Source organism: Miscanthus floridulus, chromosome 12 (genome assembly GCF_019320115.1).
Source record: "Miscanthus floridulus cultivar M001 chromosome 12, ASM1932011v1, whole genome shotgun sequence".
NCBI lineage: Eukaryota > Viridiplantae > Streptophyta > Magnoliopsida > Poales > Poaceae > Miscanthus > Miscanthus floridulus.
In genome coordinates this window covers 52458240-52476248 of record NC_089591.1, presented here as the reverse complement: position 1 = coordinate 52476248, position 18009 = coordinate 52458240, and the positions used below count along the sequence as shown (strand labels likewise).

The window sequence follows — 18009 nt, the reverse complement described above, 5'->3', positions numbered from 1 at the left end:
CATGAGGTAGCTATATCAATCTTAACAACATGGTTAGTAGCATCATGTGGCTCATTTGGTAAGAATTCTTGTGCAATAATAAGGGTATCATAATTGATCTTTAGAGTTGCATATTCATCTTTTAGCTTATTGTGACTAGTGATAAGCTCATTGTGTACCCACTCAAGTTTATCATTTTTATCCTTAAGCTCTTTCTTAGAAGATTTGAGCTCCTTGAGTTTGGATGATATAGAATCATTTGTTTCCTTGAGCTCATCATTAGCCTTTTCTAATGTATCACACTTAGCTAAGAGTGAATCATTTTTAGCATCAAGCTTTTCATTTGTAGCTCTACTCTTTCTAATGATCTTAGTATATTTTCTTAGTATTTTGATAAGATCATCATAAGTAGGTGAGTCATCATCATCGCTATCACTATCATCATCACTAGCATGTTCATCATCACTACTATCATCACTCTTAGTTACCTTGCGTTCACCTTTGGCCATAAGGCATAGGTGTGTAGAGGATGATGGCGATGGTGGTGGTGAAGATGCAAGATCAATAGCAATGGCGGCCACCTTTTCATCGTCACTATCATCATCGGATGATCCACTTGATGAATCAATGTCCGTGAGCCAATCACCGATAATATAGGCCTTGCCACTCTTCTTCTTCTTGTAGAACTCCCTCTTTTTGCCATCTCTCTTCTTGTATGGCTTGTTCTTCTTCTTTTCATCTTCATCACTTGAATCATCTTTCTTGCCCTTGTTCTTGAACTTGTCTTTCTTGGGCTTTGTGCATTGATGAGCTAGATGACCAAGTTCGCCACAATTGTAGCAATCCATCTCGGAGATTGGCTTTCTTCTTGAGCTAGTGAAGAACTTCTTCTTTTTGCCATCAAACTTGATGCCACTCTTGTTTAGCCTTTTTAGCATCTTGGTGGTCTTTTTCACCATGAGGGCAAGGCTTTCTTCATCATCTTCATCACTTGAGCTCTCATACTCAAGTCTTGCTTTGCCCTTGTCTTGGCTAGCTTTGAATGCTAAGTCTTTCTCTTTCTTCTTTGTAGAGGATGAGCCATCTTGTGGTGTGATGTGCATGTACATCTCATGAGCATTGATCTTTCCCAAGATTTGTGTCGGTGTAGCGGCGGAAAGATCACCTTGATGTAGCACGGTCACAATGTGCCCATATTTGTCAATGGGGAGGACACTCAAGATTTTTCTCACAACGTCGGATGGTGACATTTGAGTGAGTCCAAGCCCATTGACTTCCTCTACAAGAACATTTAATCGAGAATACATCTCATTAGCACTTTCTTTGGGAAACATCTCAAAAGAATTTAGCTTTTTAATCACAAGATGATAGCGTTCCTCACGCTCACTCTTGGTTCCCTCATGGAGTGCACAAACTGTCCGACCATAGTGCATGGGCGTCTTTGTGGTTCCTTACACGATTAAACACATCTTTGCAAAGGCCTCTAAAGATGGTGTTGCGAGCCTTTGCATTCCATTTTTCATAATTCACTTCATCGCCTTGAAGTTGTGCGGCATTCCTAGGTGCTGGGAACCCTTGAGAGGCGGCTTTAAGAATTCCAATATCTAGAGCTTCTAAGTAAGCCTCCATGCGGATTTTCCAATATGGAAAATCATCTCCCTCAAAGATAGGAGGAGGACCATCCCCGTGAGACATCTTGCTCTAAGCGATTAAGCTTAAAAACGTGAGCACTGAGGCTCCTGATACCAATTGAAAGGATCAAGATGCCCAAGAGGGGGGGTGAATTGGGCTAATTCTAAATTTTCTTGCAATAATCAAATCCTACGGATAGCCCAATTAACCCCTTGTGCCTAGAAAAGTGTTTATATCAAACTAATGCACAACAACCTCTCAACCTAAGTTCTAAACTTACTCTAGCAAGCAATTCTTATGGAAGTAAAAACAAGTATTGAATTGCTCAAAGTAAATGCTCAAAGTAAGTGCTCAAAGTAAATAGAGAGAGAAAGGAACGCGGCGATGTTTTGCCGAGGTATCGGAGAGTCGCCACTCCCCACTAGTCCTCGTTGGAGCACCCGCGCAAGGGTGTAGCTCCCCCTTGATCCGCGCAAGGATCAAGTGCTCTCTACGGGTTGATTCTTCGACACTCCGTCGCGGCGAATCACCCAAAGCCGCTCACAACTTGAGTTGGGTCACCCACAAGCTCCGCCGGGTGAACACCAAACTCCCAATCACCACCAAGCCATCTAGGTGATGGCGATCACCAAGAGTAACAAGCACGAACTCTCACTTGACCACGCGAAGCCTAATGAGAAGATGGATGCACACTTCGCTACTCTTGATTTGCTAGTGAGGCTACTCTCTTGGATTCTCAAATCACAAACACCTCACTAGGACCTTGCTCTTCTTGGCACTCACAAACGTGTTTCTTAGCTGTTGGAATGAGCAAAAGATACTCCACTCACGAGTGGAGCTTCTATTTATAAGCCAGCCTGAAAAACGAACCGTTATGAGCCTCTGTGGGATGACCGGACGCTCCGGTCGTGATGACCGGACGCTCCGGTCAGTTCAACCCTGTGAACCAGTTTTCAAGTGATGACCGGACGCTGTCAGGGTCCGGTCAGTACCGACCGGACGCGTCCGGTCGCTCTTGGATGCTTACTGTAAACGACCGGACGCTGGATACACAGGGTCCGGTCACACTGACCGGACGCGTCCGGTCACTCTTTCCCAAGTCTGGACCCTTACTGGAGTCGACCGGACGCTGGCCCTCAGCGTCCGGTCACATGACCTCCCAGCGTCCGGTTACACCAGACTTGATCTTCACGGTCAAATGAACTGACCGGACCCTGCGGCCAGCGTCCGGTCGCACCGGAGCCAGCGTCCGGTCAGTGTTTGACCCTCCATTCACTTCCAACTTCCGAACATATGTGAATGAAGTTTGCTCCAAAAGATCTTAGGCATTCATAGGAGCTACCTAGAGCTAGTTTTAACAAGTGTGCACCACACCTAACTCACTAGACTCAACTAGGTCAAGCTACCCGTTCATACCCCCCTTCATAGTACGGCCAAAGGAAAAAACAAAGTCCTAAACTACTCTAAGTGTCTCTCCAACTCCTAATCGACACTTAGAACTAGTTATCCTTAACCTTGTCGTCCAACCTTTGAAAACCGAAACGATTTCCATCGTAGGGGCATGACAACCTCGATTGCCCAATCGATCTCCATTACCATGACCTTAACTTAATTGTCTCTACAAAACACACGTTAGTCATAGTAATCTTGTATTGACATTAATCACCGAAATCCAACTAGGGGCCTAGATGCTTTCAATCCAGATGAAGAATTTATATTTATTCTCAGTATGCGCTTTCCATATAAGGTCTGGCTGGAATCTCCTGTAGCATCCTTGGAATTCTATGCGGTATGCCGAGCGGGTGGAGTATATGCCATCGGACGTCCACTTCCAAGTAATGGAGTCTTGTACTCCCGGCTGCAGTGGGATGTTTTGTATTCTGATCCACAAGGATATGAATTCCTCAAGATGTGTGGCCGTTGTGATCTTGCCCCTGAGAGATCGAATCTAGCCGTTGTTTAGGAGTTCCTGCTGGACCGATCTATTCTTTCTTCTCACAAGCTCAAAGAGTTGCGGCGCAAGGTTCCTGGGAGCCTCTCCCTCTAGCCAGCTTTGGTGCCACAATTGCGCTCTCATGTCGTTTCCGACTGTGACAATGGTTGATGCATTGAACAACAATCTGTCGGTTGTTTTACAAGGCAACTCGGAGCCGGCCCACGGCTTGGAGGGATCCACCCAGTCCTGCCACAACCAACGTAATCGAAGTGCTATACCAAACTTGTCCAGGTCAGGCACCCCGAGACCACCAAGCTCCTTAGGTTTGGACACAGTTGGCCAATTAACGAGGCAATGTCCCCCGTTCGCGTTTTCTTCCCCCTTCCATAGAAAAGACCTACTGAAAGGATCAGGATGTCCAAGAGGGGGTGAATTGAGCTAATTCTAAATTTCTTTCAATAATTAAGCCCTACACTTAGCCCATTTCACTCCCTTTGTGCCTAGAGGTGTTTCTATTGTTCTACCGCACAAAGGTTTTGCACCCTAGGTTCTAATCCTACTCTAGCGTGGCAATTCTAAGAATGTAAATGCATGAATTGAATTGCTCAAATGTAAATGCTCAAAGTAAAGAGAAGAAGAGGAACGCGGCGATGTTTTTCCGAGGTATCGGAGAGTCGCCACTCCCCACTAGTCCTTGTTGGAGCACCCGCGCAAGGGTGTAGCTCCCCCGTGATCCGCATAAGGATCAAGTGCTCGCCACGGGCTAATTATTTGACACTCCATCGCGGTGAATCGTCCACAACCGCTCACACCATGACTTGGGTCATCCACAAGCTCCACCGGATGATCACCAAGTTTTCAATCACCACCAAGCCTTCTAGGTGAAAGCAATCACCAAGAGTAACAAGCACAAACTCTCACTTGATCAAGACAAGCCTAATGAGAAAGGTGGATGCACACTTGCTACTCCCTATGCACTAATGAGGTCCTTAATCTTGGATTATCAAATCTCTATCACCCCACTAGGCTCTTGCTCTCCCTTGCACTCCAAAGGTGTTTCTCAGCTGAACAAATGGGCAAGAGAGCTAAGTTGGACGAGTAGGGGAAGTATATATATTCCCCACTTTAAAATATAACGGTTATTGTTCAACTTAGCAGTTTTCAGGGTGAAAGGACGCACAAGTCGATTCCGGTCAGTAGCCAATGGCTATGTGGCGTCAGGAATATAATTAGACTAGTTCATGAGATCTTTTTAATAATACATCTGTTTGGAGACATAAATGTTGATATTACTTTTTATATAAAATTGGTCAAGGTTAAAAAAGTTTGATTCATTACAAACCTAAAACTGCATTCTTTTTGGATAGATAGAGTATGCCTTCTCTTGCTTTGAAAAAAGGTTTAATTCGAACCATGGCACCATGCCAATAAGTTTTTCGAGCGACTAAAAAAAGTTGGGAGCATATTTGTTGACGTGTTCGCTTGCTCCAGCAGTTTCTATAACCTCGCACATAAAAGGTAGAAGGTAATTTTGCATTAGGAATCCCGGACTATTTCTAAATCACCCCAAATCATTTTTATACTTCTCTCTTGTATATTTGCATTATGAACCCTGTCCTGCTCCTTATTCTTTCTCACGTCCTTTTAGCTTCGGATTGGCCGAGGATATGCGCGCGCATATATCTGCGCGCGATTAGGTCGGTTTTCCTAAAGTTTGGGAATTGAGATAGACTTGTTGGAAAGCAATTTTTTTAATCTTACCAAAAAAAAGATTGGAAGTGGGTCTTGAAAACTCTTGGAGTTGCTCTTAGGAGCGAGAAAGGTCCAATGGCATCTGGCGTAGGCTGTTCTTAAGGTGACGAGGGTGGGGGCGAGGCTAGCCGCACTGACACCGGAATGGTTCGAAATAGTTGAGTAGTAATGGTAAATCTTCAAACCATAATATTTATAATGATATAGTTTGAATTAATCTTTGAAAAATATCCATCACGTTACATCCAAGCAAGCAGGCATCGCGAACTGGGTTGCTTCTTCTTGTCCGGTAATCGCAGAAGTTGACGCATTAGGAATCCTAGTAGCCAGGTTAGTCCAAATAGCAGCGGGAAGAAGGCAAGCGGAGAGATAGGGGCTGAGGTCTGGCTGCGAATGGTTTTGGTGTGGATCGTGAAGCCACACTGACGGAAGGGCTCACCCATGGACGGGAGATGCCCCACCGTCAACAGACAATAAATCAAGAAGGTATTGCTGCTGCAGTGCAAGACTTGGCCACTTCTTCCCCACTAGGCCATCACCTTAGGGCTCGTTTGGTTAGCCCAGAATGAGCCTAGAAGCCATTTTGGCCGATGCATCATTATACAAATTAGCGAATCATTACGGCTAGAAATCGTTCCAAGGAACTGAACGAGCCCTTAGTCTTGTTGTGAGCTTATTGGGTTGGGATCCGAATGACTAGCAGGGAATTTATGGAAAAGAGGGGAAAGGATTAGGGGATGAGAGGAATTGAGGAAGCACGATGCTTTTTTGTGATTAGCTATGGGAGGTCGATGGAGAACGAACACCGCACTGGCTTGACTAGTCCGCAAGACAGTGAGACCCAATAGAGGCAGTTCAGGCCCATAGCGAGGAGAAGCCCGGAAGGCATGAAATTGGGACACCAAAGCATTTACTAGCATTTTTGTTTTTTTCAAAAAAGGGGAAGGAACTATATTAAATTCAGGGTACAATTTCATCCTTGTTTATATCAAGTCTCTGGTCATTAAGAAATATATACTAGAATAAATCAAAGTCTATTGAAGTTCTAGAAAAAAAAACATTTTTACAAAATGGTAATTAATGATTTTACATAAACACAACAATAGGTTTCAAGTAAATGTGGTATAATAAACATTTTAAACCTCAAATCGAGTGTGTGCCCTTTAAGGCAATGAGTTTAGCCGATAGATCTTCTTAATTCTGATATTTATTGTCAGTAGTTTTGTTATCTTCAAAGTCTGTTTAGATATAGGGTGTTAGAATCAAAATCATCATAACTTTGTTTTCTTTAAAAATCATGGATCAATTTTCTCTTTGAGCCTAACCCAATAAAGTAACACTGAGGTCTCTTTTTGTTTGGACCGGTTGTTTGGTTATGCGCGTTGCCTGCAGGATCAGCACCCTTCTGTTATTCTGGCATATGTTAATTGTGCATCTTATTAATACCTTTTTGATTCAATGACAGAGAGAAGAGCAACACGACCATCTGTTGCTAGAGTTCGAGATATGTGAAATATAATACAAGAACAACTTATTGGGTTCCTTATGGACAAGGTGTTTGAGGAGAGATATGAGTTTTACGGTTTATACGGAGACGAGAACAAATTCGTACTACTTTATTTATTATTCTAGACAACTTGTGTATGTATATGTATACATTATGGATATTTGAGGTGTTCTGTGTAACTTCTCTGGTCCACTGTAACTGTGTTCTGCTGCGCTATATATCTGGTGTGTCTAGAGCATTACTCACTACCAGGTGTGGTGCTCAGCCGGTAGTGACAGTCACAAGTTCAATGTTGGGTGTGGTGCTGAGCCGACAGTGATGTCATGCACAACACAGCCGGGTTCAAGCACGAGCCAAAACAGTGATATATTAAGTTTCAGTGCCGGCTCAAGTGTCAACCAGACAGCGATACTGAAAATATCATTGCTGGTTGATAAGCCAACCCAACAATGATATCCGTAAATATCACTACCGGTTGTTGTGCCATTATCATTGCTAAGTCGCCGATCAGGCAGTGGTAGGTCACCCCTGCCACTGCCGATTAACCTCCCTTAGCATAAATTTTGGCACTGATGGGGCTTCCAACCCGACAATGATTATTAGATCTAACATAGTGAATTAGTAAAAAATTGTGGGTCTGCAGATGGATCTCTAAGAGGAAAAAATGCAGTAGGATAGAGACTGCAATTTAACTCGTCCCTCACAATCACCTAGCCAAGGTGCTCTATAGACATCGGAAGGAGACGAAACGTTTCCTAATGCACGATAATTCTACGTACGTGACCCAGCCCTAGTGAGCCTTCCGACTACTCTTGGAGACCTGCTCGCAATGACCTATACTTATTAGACGTCGTTTTCTTCCATAGTCTTGGACCTCTGTAATCTTGTCATCCAAGAAGTACCAGCAGCAAACTAGTTTGCACGAGGGAGACAGTGCTTTGGACCTCTGTAATGTTCGCCCAAGGACCGAACGGCGCCATGGTGACAACCTTGGATCGGATTTCCGAGGACGGCAATCTCTCGAACAGGGTTAGGGGCTACTCCGTACGGGAGAATTCAGATTCGGAGGAGTTTATAGTATGCTCCAAAGTTTCAGGACTTCAGGTGTCCTTTCCTATTTTGACTTTCATCTAATCCGATGCAACTTGATGCTGACTCGGCTGCTCCACGGCGTGGACCGTGGACTCGTAAGGAAGAGCGCGTGAAGGACCAACAGCCCGCCCCACCGCCCGGTAAAAAAAAACCATTTTTTCCTACATAAAAAAAATCCAACCTCAATGTTTGTGTTGCGGAGACCTCGTGCTCCCAACTTCATCACAATATGCTTCAATGTTTATGTTATCAAATTCTTTTCCATTGTCGCTTCTTATCTTCTTGAGCTGTACTTCAAATTCATTTTGTGCTCTCTTAGCAAACTTCTTGAAACATGCGGCCACTTCGATCTTATCATGAAGAAAGAACACATAAGCGTATCTAAAGTAGTCATCAACTATCACAAGACAATAGATGTTGCCTTCCAAACTCTTGTAAGTTGTTGGTTCAAATAGATCCATGTGGAGAAGCTCCAGCACTCCTGTTGTTGACATATAAGCTTTGGTTTGATGAGTGTTTGCAACTTGCTTGCCGGCTTGATATGCACTATAAAGTTTATCCATCTCAAATTTCACGTCCTTCAAACCTCTCACCAACTTATTTTTCATTAACTTTTTTAGTGAACTCATCCCAACATGTGCAAGTCTTCTATGCCAAAGCCACCTAAGTGATGTTTTGCTGAATAAGCATGTCTTCAAGTTTGCATCTTTGGAGATGAAATTTACTAGATATAGATTGTTGTATCTAAAGCCCTTGAATATAACTTGATCATCATCTTTCTTTGACACAACCACTTCCTTCTCGGTAAATAAACATTGAAAGCCAAGATCATACAATTGACCAACGGATAGCAAGTTGAAACTCAATGAAGCAACATATAGCACATTTGAGATTCAGTGATCATTTAATATTGCAACTTTGTTCAACCCTTGTACTTTGCCCTTTGAATTGTCACCAAATGTAATTCTTTCTTGACTATCTACTTCTTCATCTAGTGAGGTGAACATACGAAAATCACCGGTCATATGTTGAGTACAACCACTATCAATAACCCAATGACTTCCACCGGTCTTATAGTTCACCTACACATACAAGAGATCAAGCTTATTGTTTAGGGACCCAAACTTGATGAGGGCCCTTGACTTTCTCAACTAGTAACTTAGCAATCCAAATTTGCTTAGGACTATTCTTGTTGGGTGGACCTAAGAATATGACTTTCATCTTTCCACTAGAATCTTTTCTAAGCATGTAGTGAGCATTGAAGGCAAAGGGTCTAGCATGCTTGGGCAAGGGTTGTGGTGGTGGAGTTTCACACTCATGATCGAAGTGACCTTCTTGTCCACACTCAAAGCATCTCTTTGGTTTAGGCTTTGACTTGTATTGTTGTTGAAATGATCAAGATGTCCAAGAGGGGATGAATTGGACTAATTCTAAATTTTTTATAATAATTAAGCCCTACACTTAGCCTATTTTACCCCCATTGCATAGAAGTGTTTCTATTGTTCTATCGTACAAGATATTTGCACCCTAGATTTAATCCTACTCTAGCATGGCAATTCTATGAATATAGAGACATGAATTGAATTGCTCAAATATAAATGCTCAAAGTAAAGAGAGAAAGAGGAACGCGTCGATGTTTTTCTAAGGTATCGGAGAGTCGCCACTCCCCACTAGTCATCGCTGGAGCACCCGCGCAAGGGTGTAGCTCCCCCTTGATCCGTGCAAGGATCAAGTGCTCTCTATGGGCTGATTCTTTGACACTCCATCATGGTGAATTGCCCACAACTGCTCACACCATGACTTGGGTCATCCACAAGCTCCGCCAGATGATCACCAAGTTTCCAATCACTACCAAACCGTCTAGGTGATGGCGATCACCAAGAGTAACAAGCACAAGCTCTCACTTGACCAAGACAAGCCTAATGAGAAGGGTGGATGCACACTTGCTACTCCCTATGCACTAATGAGATCCTTAATCTTGGATTATCAAATCTCAATCACCCCACTAGGCTCTTGCTATCCCTTGCACTCCAAAGGTGTTTCTCAGCTGAACATATGGGTAAGAGAGCTAAGTTGGACGAGTAGGAGAGGTATTTATACTTATCACTTCAAAACATAATCGTTGGGGTCCAACTCAGCACATTTTGGGGTGATCGGACGCTCAGGTCAAAGTGACCAGACGCGTCCGGTCAGTGGCCAACGACTACATGACGCCAGCCCAGTTATTAGAGGCTGGACTCTAACTAGTGTCCAGTTGAAACCCATCAGACGTGTTCGGTCAAAAATTTCCTTGTCTAGATGCTTACTGAGTTACTGTTGTTGATTGGACGCTACCTCTAGTGCGTCAGGTCACAACGTCCTTAGCATCCGGTCAAAAAGCAAAACCTAGCAACGCGAGCTAATACTAATCGGACGCGACATCTGTGAGTCCGGTCTAGCGTTCGGTCAATGAACACACCCTAGCTACAGAGCTAACACTGACCGAATGCGGCACCTTTACGTCCGGTCATCATCCTAGTCTCCATTCACCTCAGATTTTACCAACTTTGAAAACGACATCGACTTCAACTGATCTATGGGTTGTCCTTGAGGTACCTAGCGCTAAGTTTGACAAGTGTGCACCACACCTAAACCATTAGACTCTCTAGGTCCAGCTACTAGTTCATACCCCCTTAATAGTACGACCAAAGGAAAAGAAACGAAGTCCTAAACTACTCTAAGTGTCTCAACAACGATAAACGACATTTAGAACTAGTCCGTCCTTAACCTTGTCGTCCATCCTTTGAACACCGAAGCGATTTCCGTCGACAGGGGCATGAAAACCAAATTGCCCAATCAATCACCATTACCATGACCTAACTCAAGTTGCCTCTGCAAAACACACGTTAGTCATAGTAATCTTGTGTCGTCATTAATCATCGAAACCCAACTAGAGGCCTAGATGCTTTCAGTTGTTGATGTTGAGCTTTCTTCTCTTGATTTGCCAAGAACCCAATACCACTTCTATCTATCTTCATCATGGTGTTCATAAGTAGCTCACTTTGAAGATATTAGCCTCTTATGGACTTGCTCAAACTGGTCTTGAGATGCTCTTTCTCCAACTTAAGTTTCCTATTTTCTTCTCTAAGTTCATCATGGTTCTTCTCCATCTTGAGTCTCTTGTTCTCTTCTCTAAGCATCTCATTCTCAAGAGACATATCATGATTATTATCAAGATTCTCTATCACAATTGTGTTGGTGGTTGATAGCTTTTCAAGATCCTTGAGCTTTTCATTTTGATTCTTGAGCTTGACATAATCATCATAGTTGTCGGATTCAACCACTTTCTTGCCTTTGCTACTAGAACCTTGCTCAATGCTCTCAACAATCAAGTCATCACATGGTGTGGCTATATCAATCTTAACAACATTGTTAGTAGCATCATGCAACTCATTGGACAATAACTCATGAGAAAGAACAAGATTATCATGATTAATCTTGAGATTGGTGTACTCTTTTTTTAGCAAGTTGTAACTAGTGGTGAGCTAATTGTGTATCTCCTCAAGTTTATCATGTTTTTCTCTAAGCTCCCTTTTAGAGGTTTTGAGCTCCTTGAGTTTGGATGACACAATTTTATTCTCTTCTCTAAGCTCATCATTAGCTTTTTCGGCTATGTCATACTTTGCTAAGAGTGAGTCATTCTCAAGTTCTAGCTTCTCCTTTTTAACTCTTGTCTTTCTAATGATTTTGGTGTATTGGTTTAATAATTTGACAAGATCATCATAAGAAGGTGATTCAAATTCTTCATCACTATCACTACCATTCTCATCATCACTAGGATTGTCTTCACCACTACTATCATCATCTTTCTGTACCTTTTGTTCACCCTTGGCCATGAGGCATAGGTGTGTAGAGGATGATGACGAGGGTGTTGATGGAGATAGTGAAGAGCCAATAACAAGAGTGGCCACCTTCTTCTTCTTCTTCTCATTTTCACTTTCATCATCGGATGAGCCACTTGATGATTCAATGTTCGTGAGCCAATCACCAATAATATAGGCCTTGCCATTATTCTTCTTCTTGTAAAATTTCTTCTTCTTGCCATCTTTCTTCTTGTATAGCTTCTTCTTCTTCTTCTCATTATCATCATCACTTGAGTCATCTTTCTTGCCCTTGTACTTGTCTTTCTTGTACTTATCTCACCATGAGGGCAAGGCTTGCATCATCAGTCTCATCATCACTTGAGCTATCATGATCAACTTTTGCTTTGCCCCTCTTCTCTTGGCTAGCCTTGAATGCCAAATCTTTCTTCTTGGTGGAAGAAGAGCCACCTTATGGAGTGATGTGCATGTACATCTCATGTGCACTGATCTTCCCCAATATTTGAGTTTAGCGTAGCGGTGGAAAGATCACCTTGATGAAGCACCGTCACAATATACCCATACTTGTCAATGAGGAGGACACTCAAGATCTTTCTCACAACATCGGTGGTTGAATTTGAGTGAGTCCAAGCCCATTGGCCTTCTCTACAAGAACATTCAAGCGTGAATACATTTCATTAGCATTTTCACTAGGAAGCATTTCAAATGAATTAAGCTTCTTCATTACAAGGTGATAGCGTTCCTCACGCTCACTCTTGGTTCCCTCATGGAGCGCACAAATGTCCGACCATAGTGAATAGGCGTCTTTGTGGTTCCGCACATGGTTAAAGACATCCTTGTAAAGGCCTCTAAAAAAGTGCTTCTAGCCTTTGCATTCCACTTCTCGTAGTGAACCTCATCTCCTTGAAGGTTAGCGAGATCCCTAGGTGTTGGGAAACCTTGTGAGGCGACTCTAAGCACTCCAACATTTAAAGCCTTTAGGTACGCCTCCATGTGAATTTTTCAATAAGGAAAATCATCTCCCTCAAAGATGGGAGGGGGTCCATCCCCGTGGGACATCTTGCTCTAGGCGGTTAAGCCTAATTTAAGGGGCACGAGGCACCGATACCAATTGAAAGGATCAAGATGTCCAAGAGGGGGTGAATTGGGCTAATTCAAAATTTCTTTCAATAATTAAGCCCTACACTTAGCCCATTTTACCCCCTCTGTGCCTAGAAGTGTTTTTATTGTTCTATCGCACAAGATATTTGCGCCCTGGGTTCTAATCCTACTCTAGCATGACAATTCTAGGAATATAGAGATATGAATTGAATTGCTCAAATGTAAATGCTCAAAGTAAAGAGAGTAAGAGGAACGCGTCGATTTCTGAGGAATCGGAGAGTTGCCACTCCCCACTAGCGTCCGAACATTTACTATTCAACGTCTGGTCCTCCTTGACAGCAAGGCCCTACTGCTACAGATACGACTAGAGGCGCGTCCGGTTTCAATCACTGTACAACGTTCCGGTCGCTCCTTGGCTTCTGTTGTGCGTGCGGATCACTGACCGAACGCAGCACCTGTGAGTCCGGTCATCACTAAAACAACGTCCGATCAATATTTGACCCTCCATTCACTTCAATTCAGAATCCTTTGTGAATGAGGTTGACCCTAATTGATATTTGGGCTATTCCTGAGCTACCTAGTGCTAAGTTTAACAAGTGTGCACCACACCTAACCCATTAGACTCACCTAGGTCAAGCTACTAGTTCATACCCCTTAATAGTACGGCCAAATAAAAAACAAAGTCATTAAACTACTCTAAGTGTCTCTCCAACGCCAAATGACACTTAGAACTAGTCAGTCATTAACCTTGTCGTCCATCCTTTGAAGACCGAAACGATTTCCATCGATAGGGGCATGAAAACCATAATTGCCCAAACAATCATCATTACCATTACCTAACTCAAGTTGTGTCTGTAAAACACACGTTAGTCACAATAATCTCATATCGTCATTAATCACCAAAACCCAACTAGGGGCCTAGATGCTTTCACCTACGAATTTTGTCAATCTATTTCCTGGCCCAGGCAGCTAGTGGAAAGACGGTCAGTTGGTATGTAGGCATAGATGAGAGGACCAAAGTGACCAACGTTAACCGCCATGCCTTGTTTAACAGCTTGCCCTTCCAGCTAGGTAATCTTTGGCCAATGCGTTCAATTAGAGGCTGCACATGCACTTTCTAGAGTGGCCTTGTGTGTAGTTGCAGACCTAGGTAGCGGCAAGGGAAAGATCCTCTAGTCCCCAAGAAAGCCGAGAGTACATGGTCCAGGTCAATGTCCTTGCATCTGATCGGGTCGACAGAACTTTTATCCATGTTTATGCCAAGGCCCGACACCTTGCTGAAGGCGTCTAGAATGGATTTGACGGCTTCAATGTCTTCCTTTTGGAGCTTATGAAGATCGCCGCATCATCGGCGTACATGGATGTCCTCCATTTTGCTGCAGCAAGAGGCAGTTGCGTAAGGACATTGCGGCTAGTAGCAAGGTCAAGCAGTCTGCTGTGACGGGTCCATAGCTAGGATGAAAAGCTATGGGCGAGAGTGGGTCACCTTGGCGCACCCCTCTAGCATGGTGGAATTTTGGCCTCGGCGCGCCATTTAGCATCGCTCTGGAGGTGGTCGTGCGAAACAAGATGGATACCCATTCGCGCCAACGAGGTCCGAAACCGAGAGCTTGTAGTACCTCTAACAAGTAGCTCCAATTAACAGTGTTAAACGCTTTCTGAATGTCGAGTTTCATGAATAGTGCTAGAGTCTTTAACTTGTGCAGGCTTCCAGTAGTGTTCTAGACATAGAGGAAATTGTCGTGTATGCTTCTTTTTTTTATGAAAGCGCTTTGGCATTTTGAAACCAGGGAGTCCAGTAGCGGCGCAAGCCTACTGGCGAGTAGCTTGGAGAAGAGCTTGGCGATACTATGGATTAGATTGATTGGCCTATAAATCTATGACTCTCCTGGCATCTTGCCTCTTAGGAAGGAGGACAATGTTTGCTGAGTTAAGCAGATCAAAACCTTGTGAATTCATATAAAAAAGGGTGTTGATGGCTGCTGCTATATCAACCTTGATGATTTCCTAGCAGTATTTGAAGAAGACCCCTGTGAAGCTGTCTGGGCCTGGCGCTTTATCTCCTGGCATGGAAAAGATTGTCTCTTTGATTTCCTCTTGGGTGAAGGGTACTTCCAGCTGAGAGAGGTCGCGGGGATTATAGCCGAGAGCAGACCACAGGAAGGTGGATGGTCTTGGAACCATAGAGCCAAGGTGATTCTTGAAGTAGTCACCAACTACGATTTCTTTATCTTCGTGTGTGAGCGCAATCCCGTTGTCCTTATGCAGGCATTGGATATAGTTCTTCCTGGCCCTTGAGCTTGCGCGAATGTGGAAGAGTTTTGTGTTGGCGTCACCACATTTAATGTTGGTGAGGCGGGATTTTTGCCCGATTCTGGATTTCTCTATTGCTGCAAGACCCACACTGCGAGCTTTCAGACGACGTCTCAATTGTAGTTCTTCTTGGGTGAGGGCTCTGTGTTCTTGTGTAGCCTCAAGCTGGAGTAGGATCTCCTTGACGAGCGTGAGTTGTAGCATTATGTCCCCTACCTTTTCTTTTCGCCACCGCTTGATAGTCTTCGCTACCCAGGACAGTTTGACGTGCAGGCGCTTGAGAGGTTGGGTAGAAGCCACCGGCTTGTTCCAGATATCTTGGACCAGCTCTTGGAACCCATCCATCTTCGTACAGAGGTTTTCAAAATGAAAGCACGAGTTTTGGTGATGCTGCAGCTCTCCTAGCAAGAGGAGCGGAGTGTTGTTGTCCGACATCAGGGACGGTAGCGAATGTAGGAAGCATGATGGGAAGAGTAAGGGGGTGTTTGGTTCCATGGACTAAATTTTAGTCCATGTCACATCAGACGTTCGGATGTTATTTAGGAGAACTAAATATGAGTTAATTATAAAACTAATTACATAGATGGAGACTAATTTACGAGACGAATTTATTAAGCCTAATTAATCCGCCATTAGCACATATTTACTGTAGCACCAACATTGTCAAATCATGGACTAATTAGGCTTAAAAAATTCGTCTCGCAAATTAGCCACAATCTGTGCAATTAGTTATTTTTTTCGTCTATATTTAATACTTCATGCATGTGTCCAAACATCCGATGGGACAGGGACTAAAATTTTCCTGTAGGAACCAAACACCCCCTAACTCCCAATCAGATGTGCAGAGGAACCTGTCAATCCTAGTGAGTGTCGGACTGTCCTGCTCATTGCTCCAAGTAAAGCGACGCCCGTTCAGACGGATCTCCTTAAGTAGGAGTCTGTCTATGGTTGCTTTGAAGGACCCCATCAAGCGCCTGTTGAGGTTTGTGTTATTCTTATCTTCCGCTGCTTGGTATATGAGGTTGAAATCCCCAAGTATGAGCCATCTGTTCCTCATATCCCGTCTACGAGAACGACAGCAGAACACCCAGGGGAGAATTGGCAGAACACCCAGGCTAACATTGCCCATCCCGGCCTAGCCAATCTGGCTCTCCTCAGCTAGCAAGAAAAAGCTTGCCTGGACAGGGATCGATGCAGCTGGGCAAAGAATCCAAACAAGTTTTTGTGTTTCCTTCCTTGCTGGTCGAGGTAAGTTTTGCCAGCAGAACCAAACGTGCCCTTCCTGCCCGGCGTCATTGAGCTTTCATGCCCCAAGCCCCATGATCCACTGTCGAAAAACAGGAGGCACGGAAGAGGCGAAGATATAAGAAACTAAAAAATCAGACCTGATCTTGTAATTCCAAAAAACAAGAAATGATGGGCATGCCATTTCCCTAGAACGATGGCAAGGACAAGGATATAAACAGGGGGTTTGTTTTACATGGGTTATAGTTTGAGACCGGGCCAAATCATGAACTAGCCTAGTTCATACTTCGCACGCATTGACACATAAGCTCCTCGTTACAGCCTTAGACCTTTGAGACTTTTCCCTACGTGCCATTATAAAAGATCGTAATCCCTGTGTGTCTCTGAAAAAATTCAGCGGTCTTCAGCGCCACTACTCCAACTTTTTCGTATCCTCCATGCCACTTCCGTCAGTTTGGATTCTAACGCCGTCAAACTGCAGGTGTGAAAAGACGAAAATGCCCTTAAGTTCAAATATGTTATTAATTTTTTTAGCATCTTAACAACTTCAAATGAAAAAACTCAAAACTAGAAAGTTGTAGATCTCGTCGAGATCTATAATTTTCATATAAATTTTTTTTCATTTAATTCCGCAAAAAAAATATGATTTGATATGATTAATATATCTTAGAAAAATCATATTATTTTTTCGGAATTAAATGAAAAAAAATTGTATGAAAATTATAGATCTGACGAGATCTACAACTTTCTAGCTTTGAGTTTTTTTCATTTGAAGTCGTTAAGATGCTAAAAAAAATAATAACATATTTGAACTTAAGGGCATTTTCGTCTTTTCACACCTGCAGTTTGACGGCGTTAGAGCCCAAACTGATGGAAGTGGCATGGAGGACACGAAAAAGTTAGAATAGTGGCGCTGAAGACCGCTGAATTTTTTCAAGGGACACACAAGGGGATTATGATCTTTTATAATGGCACACAAGGAAAAGTCTCTAGACCTTTTGATCCTGCAGGCTGCACGACTGCTGGGCAAAATCCAGGTCAACGTAGGGTCTACTGCTTCCTTCAGAGTTCAATTCTAGGGAACTAGTGCCACCGCATCATCGCAGGGCTGATTTTAGTTGGTCCCTTGGTTCTTTCTCAGCATATATGTGACTGAAGTTTTGTTGCCGACGGTGACAATACACCACAGTTAAGCAATTAAAGAGAATGTGAGGCACTGGAACAATGAACAAGGAACAAAATGTGTTAGGGAGAATAAGAAGGCTGCAGCAGAAAGGAATCCTTTTGTTATCTTATAAATAATGTATAATCAGAAAACCAGACATTTACCCGTGCAGGCTTGCTCTGTCGTTCTCTAGATCACTTGGAGTGCTTCGCCTCATCATATGATGAGTTGCGGGGACTTGATCTCCTCTCTGGATCTCCTCGTTCTCCTCCTGGCGACCCTCCCCCTTTGAGGCTTCCTTCCCCAAATGGCGTTGGATGGAGCTCAGATGCGCTCCTAGGCGATGCTACTCACGGCTGCCGCCTGGTTGACTCCGACTCTATGCCTTGCAGCTTTCTGGTTGCCGTCTGTCGGATCCCACTCAGTA

General features: G+C 43.5%; 1 protein-coding gene across 1 annotated transcript; it reads right to left on the bottom strand.

Annotated features, from left to right (window-relative positions):
- Nucleotides 1-14866: 14866 nt before the first annotated feature.
- On the bottom strand, nt 14867-15517 carry LOC136495877 (uncharacterized). Its single transcript, XM_066491678.1, has one exon. The coding sequence runs from the start codon at nt 15515-15517 to the stop codon at nt 14867-14869; it is 651 nt and encodes a 216-aa protein (XP_066347775.1).
- Nucleotides 15518-18009: the final 2492 nt, after the last annotated feature.

Coding starts and splice junctions, on each gene's coding strand:
- LOC136495877 (XM_066491678.1), bottom strand. CDS start 15,517: ATGGATGGGTTCCAAGAGCTGGTCCAAGATATCTGGAACAAGCCGGTG.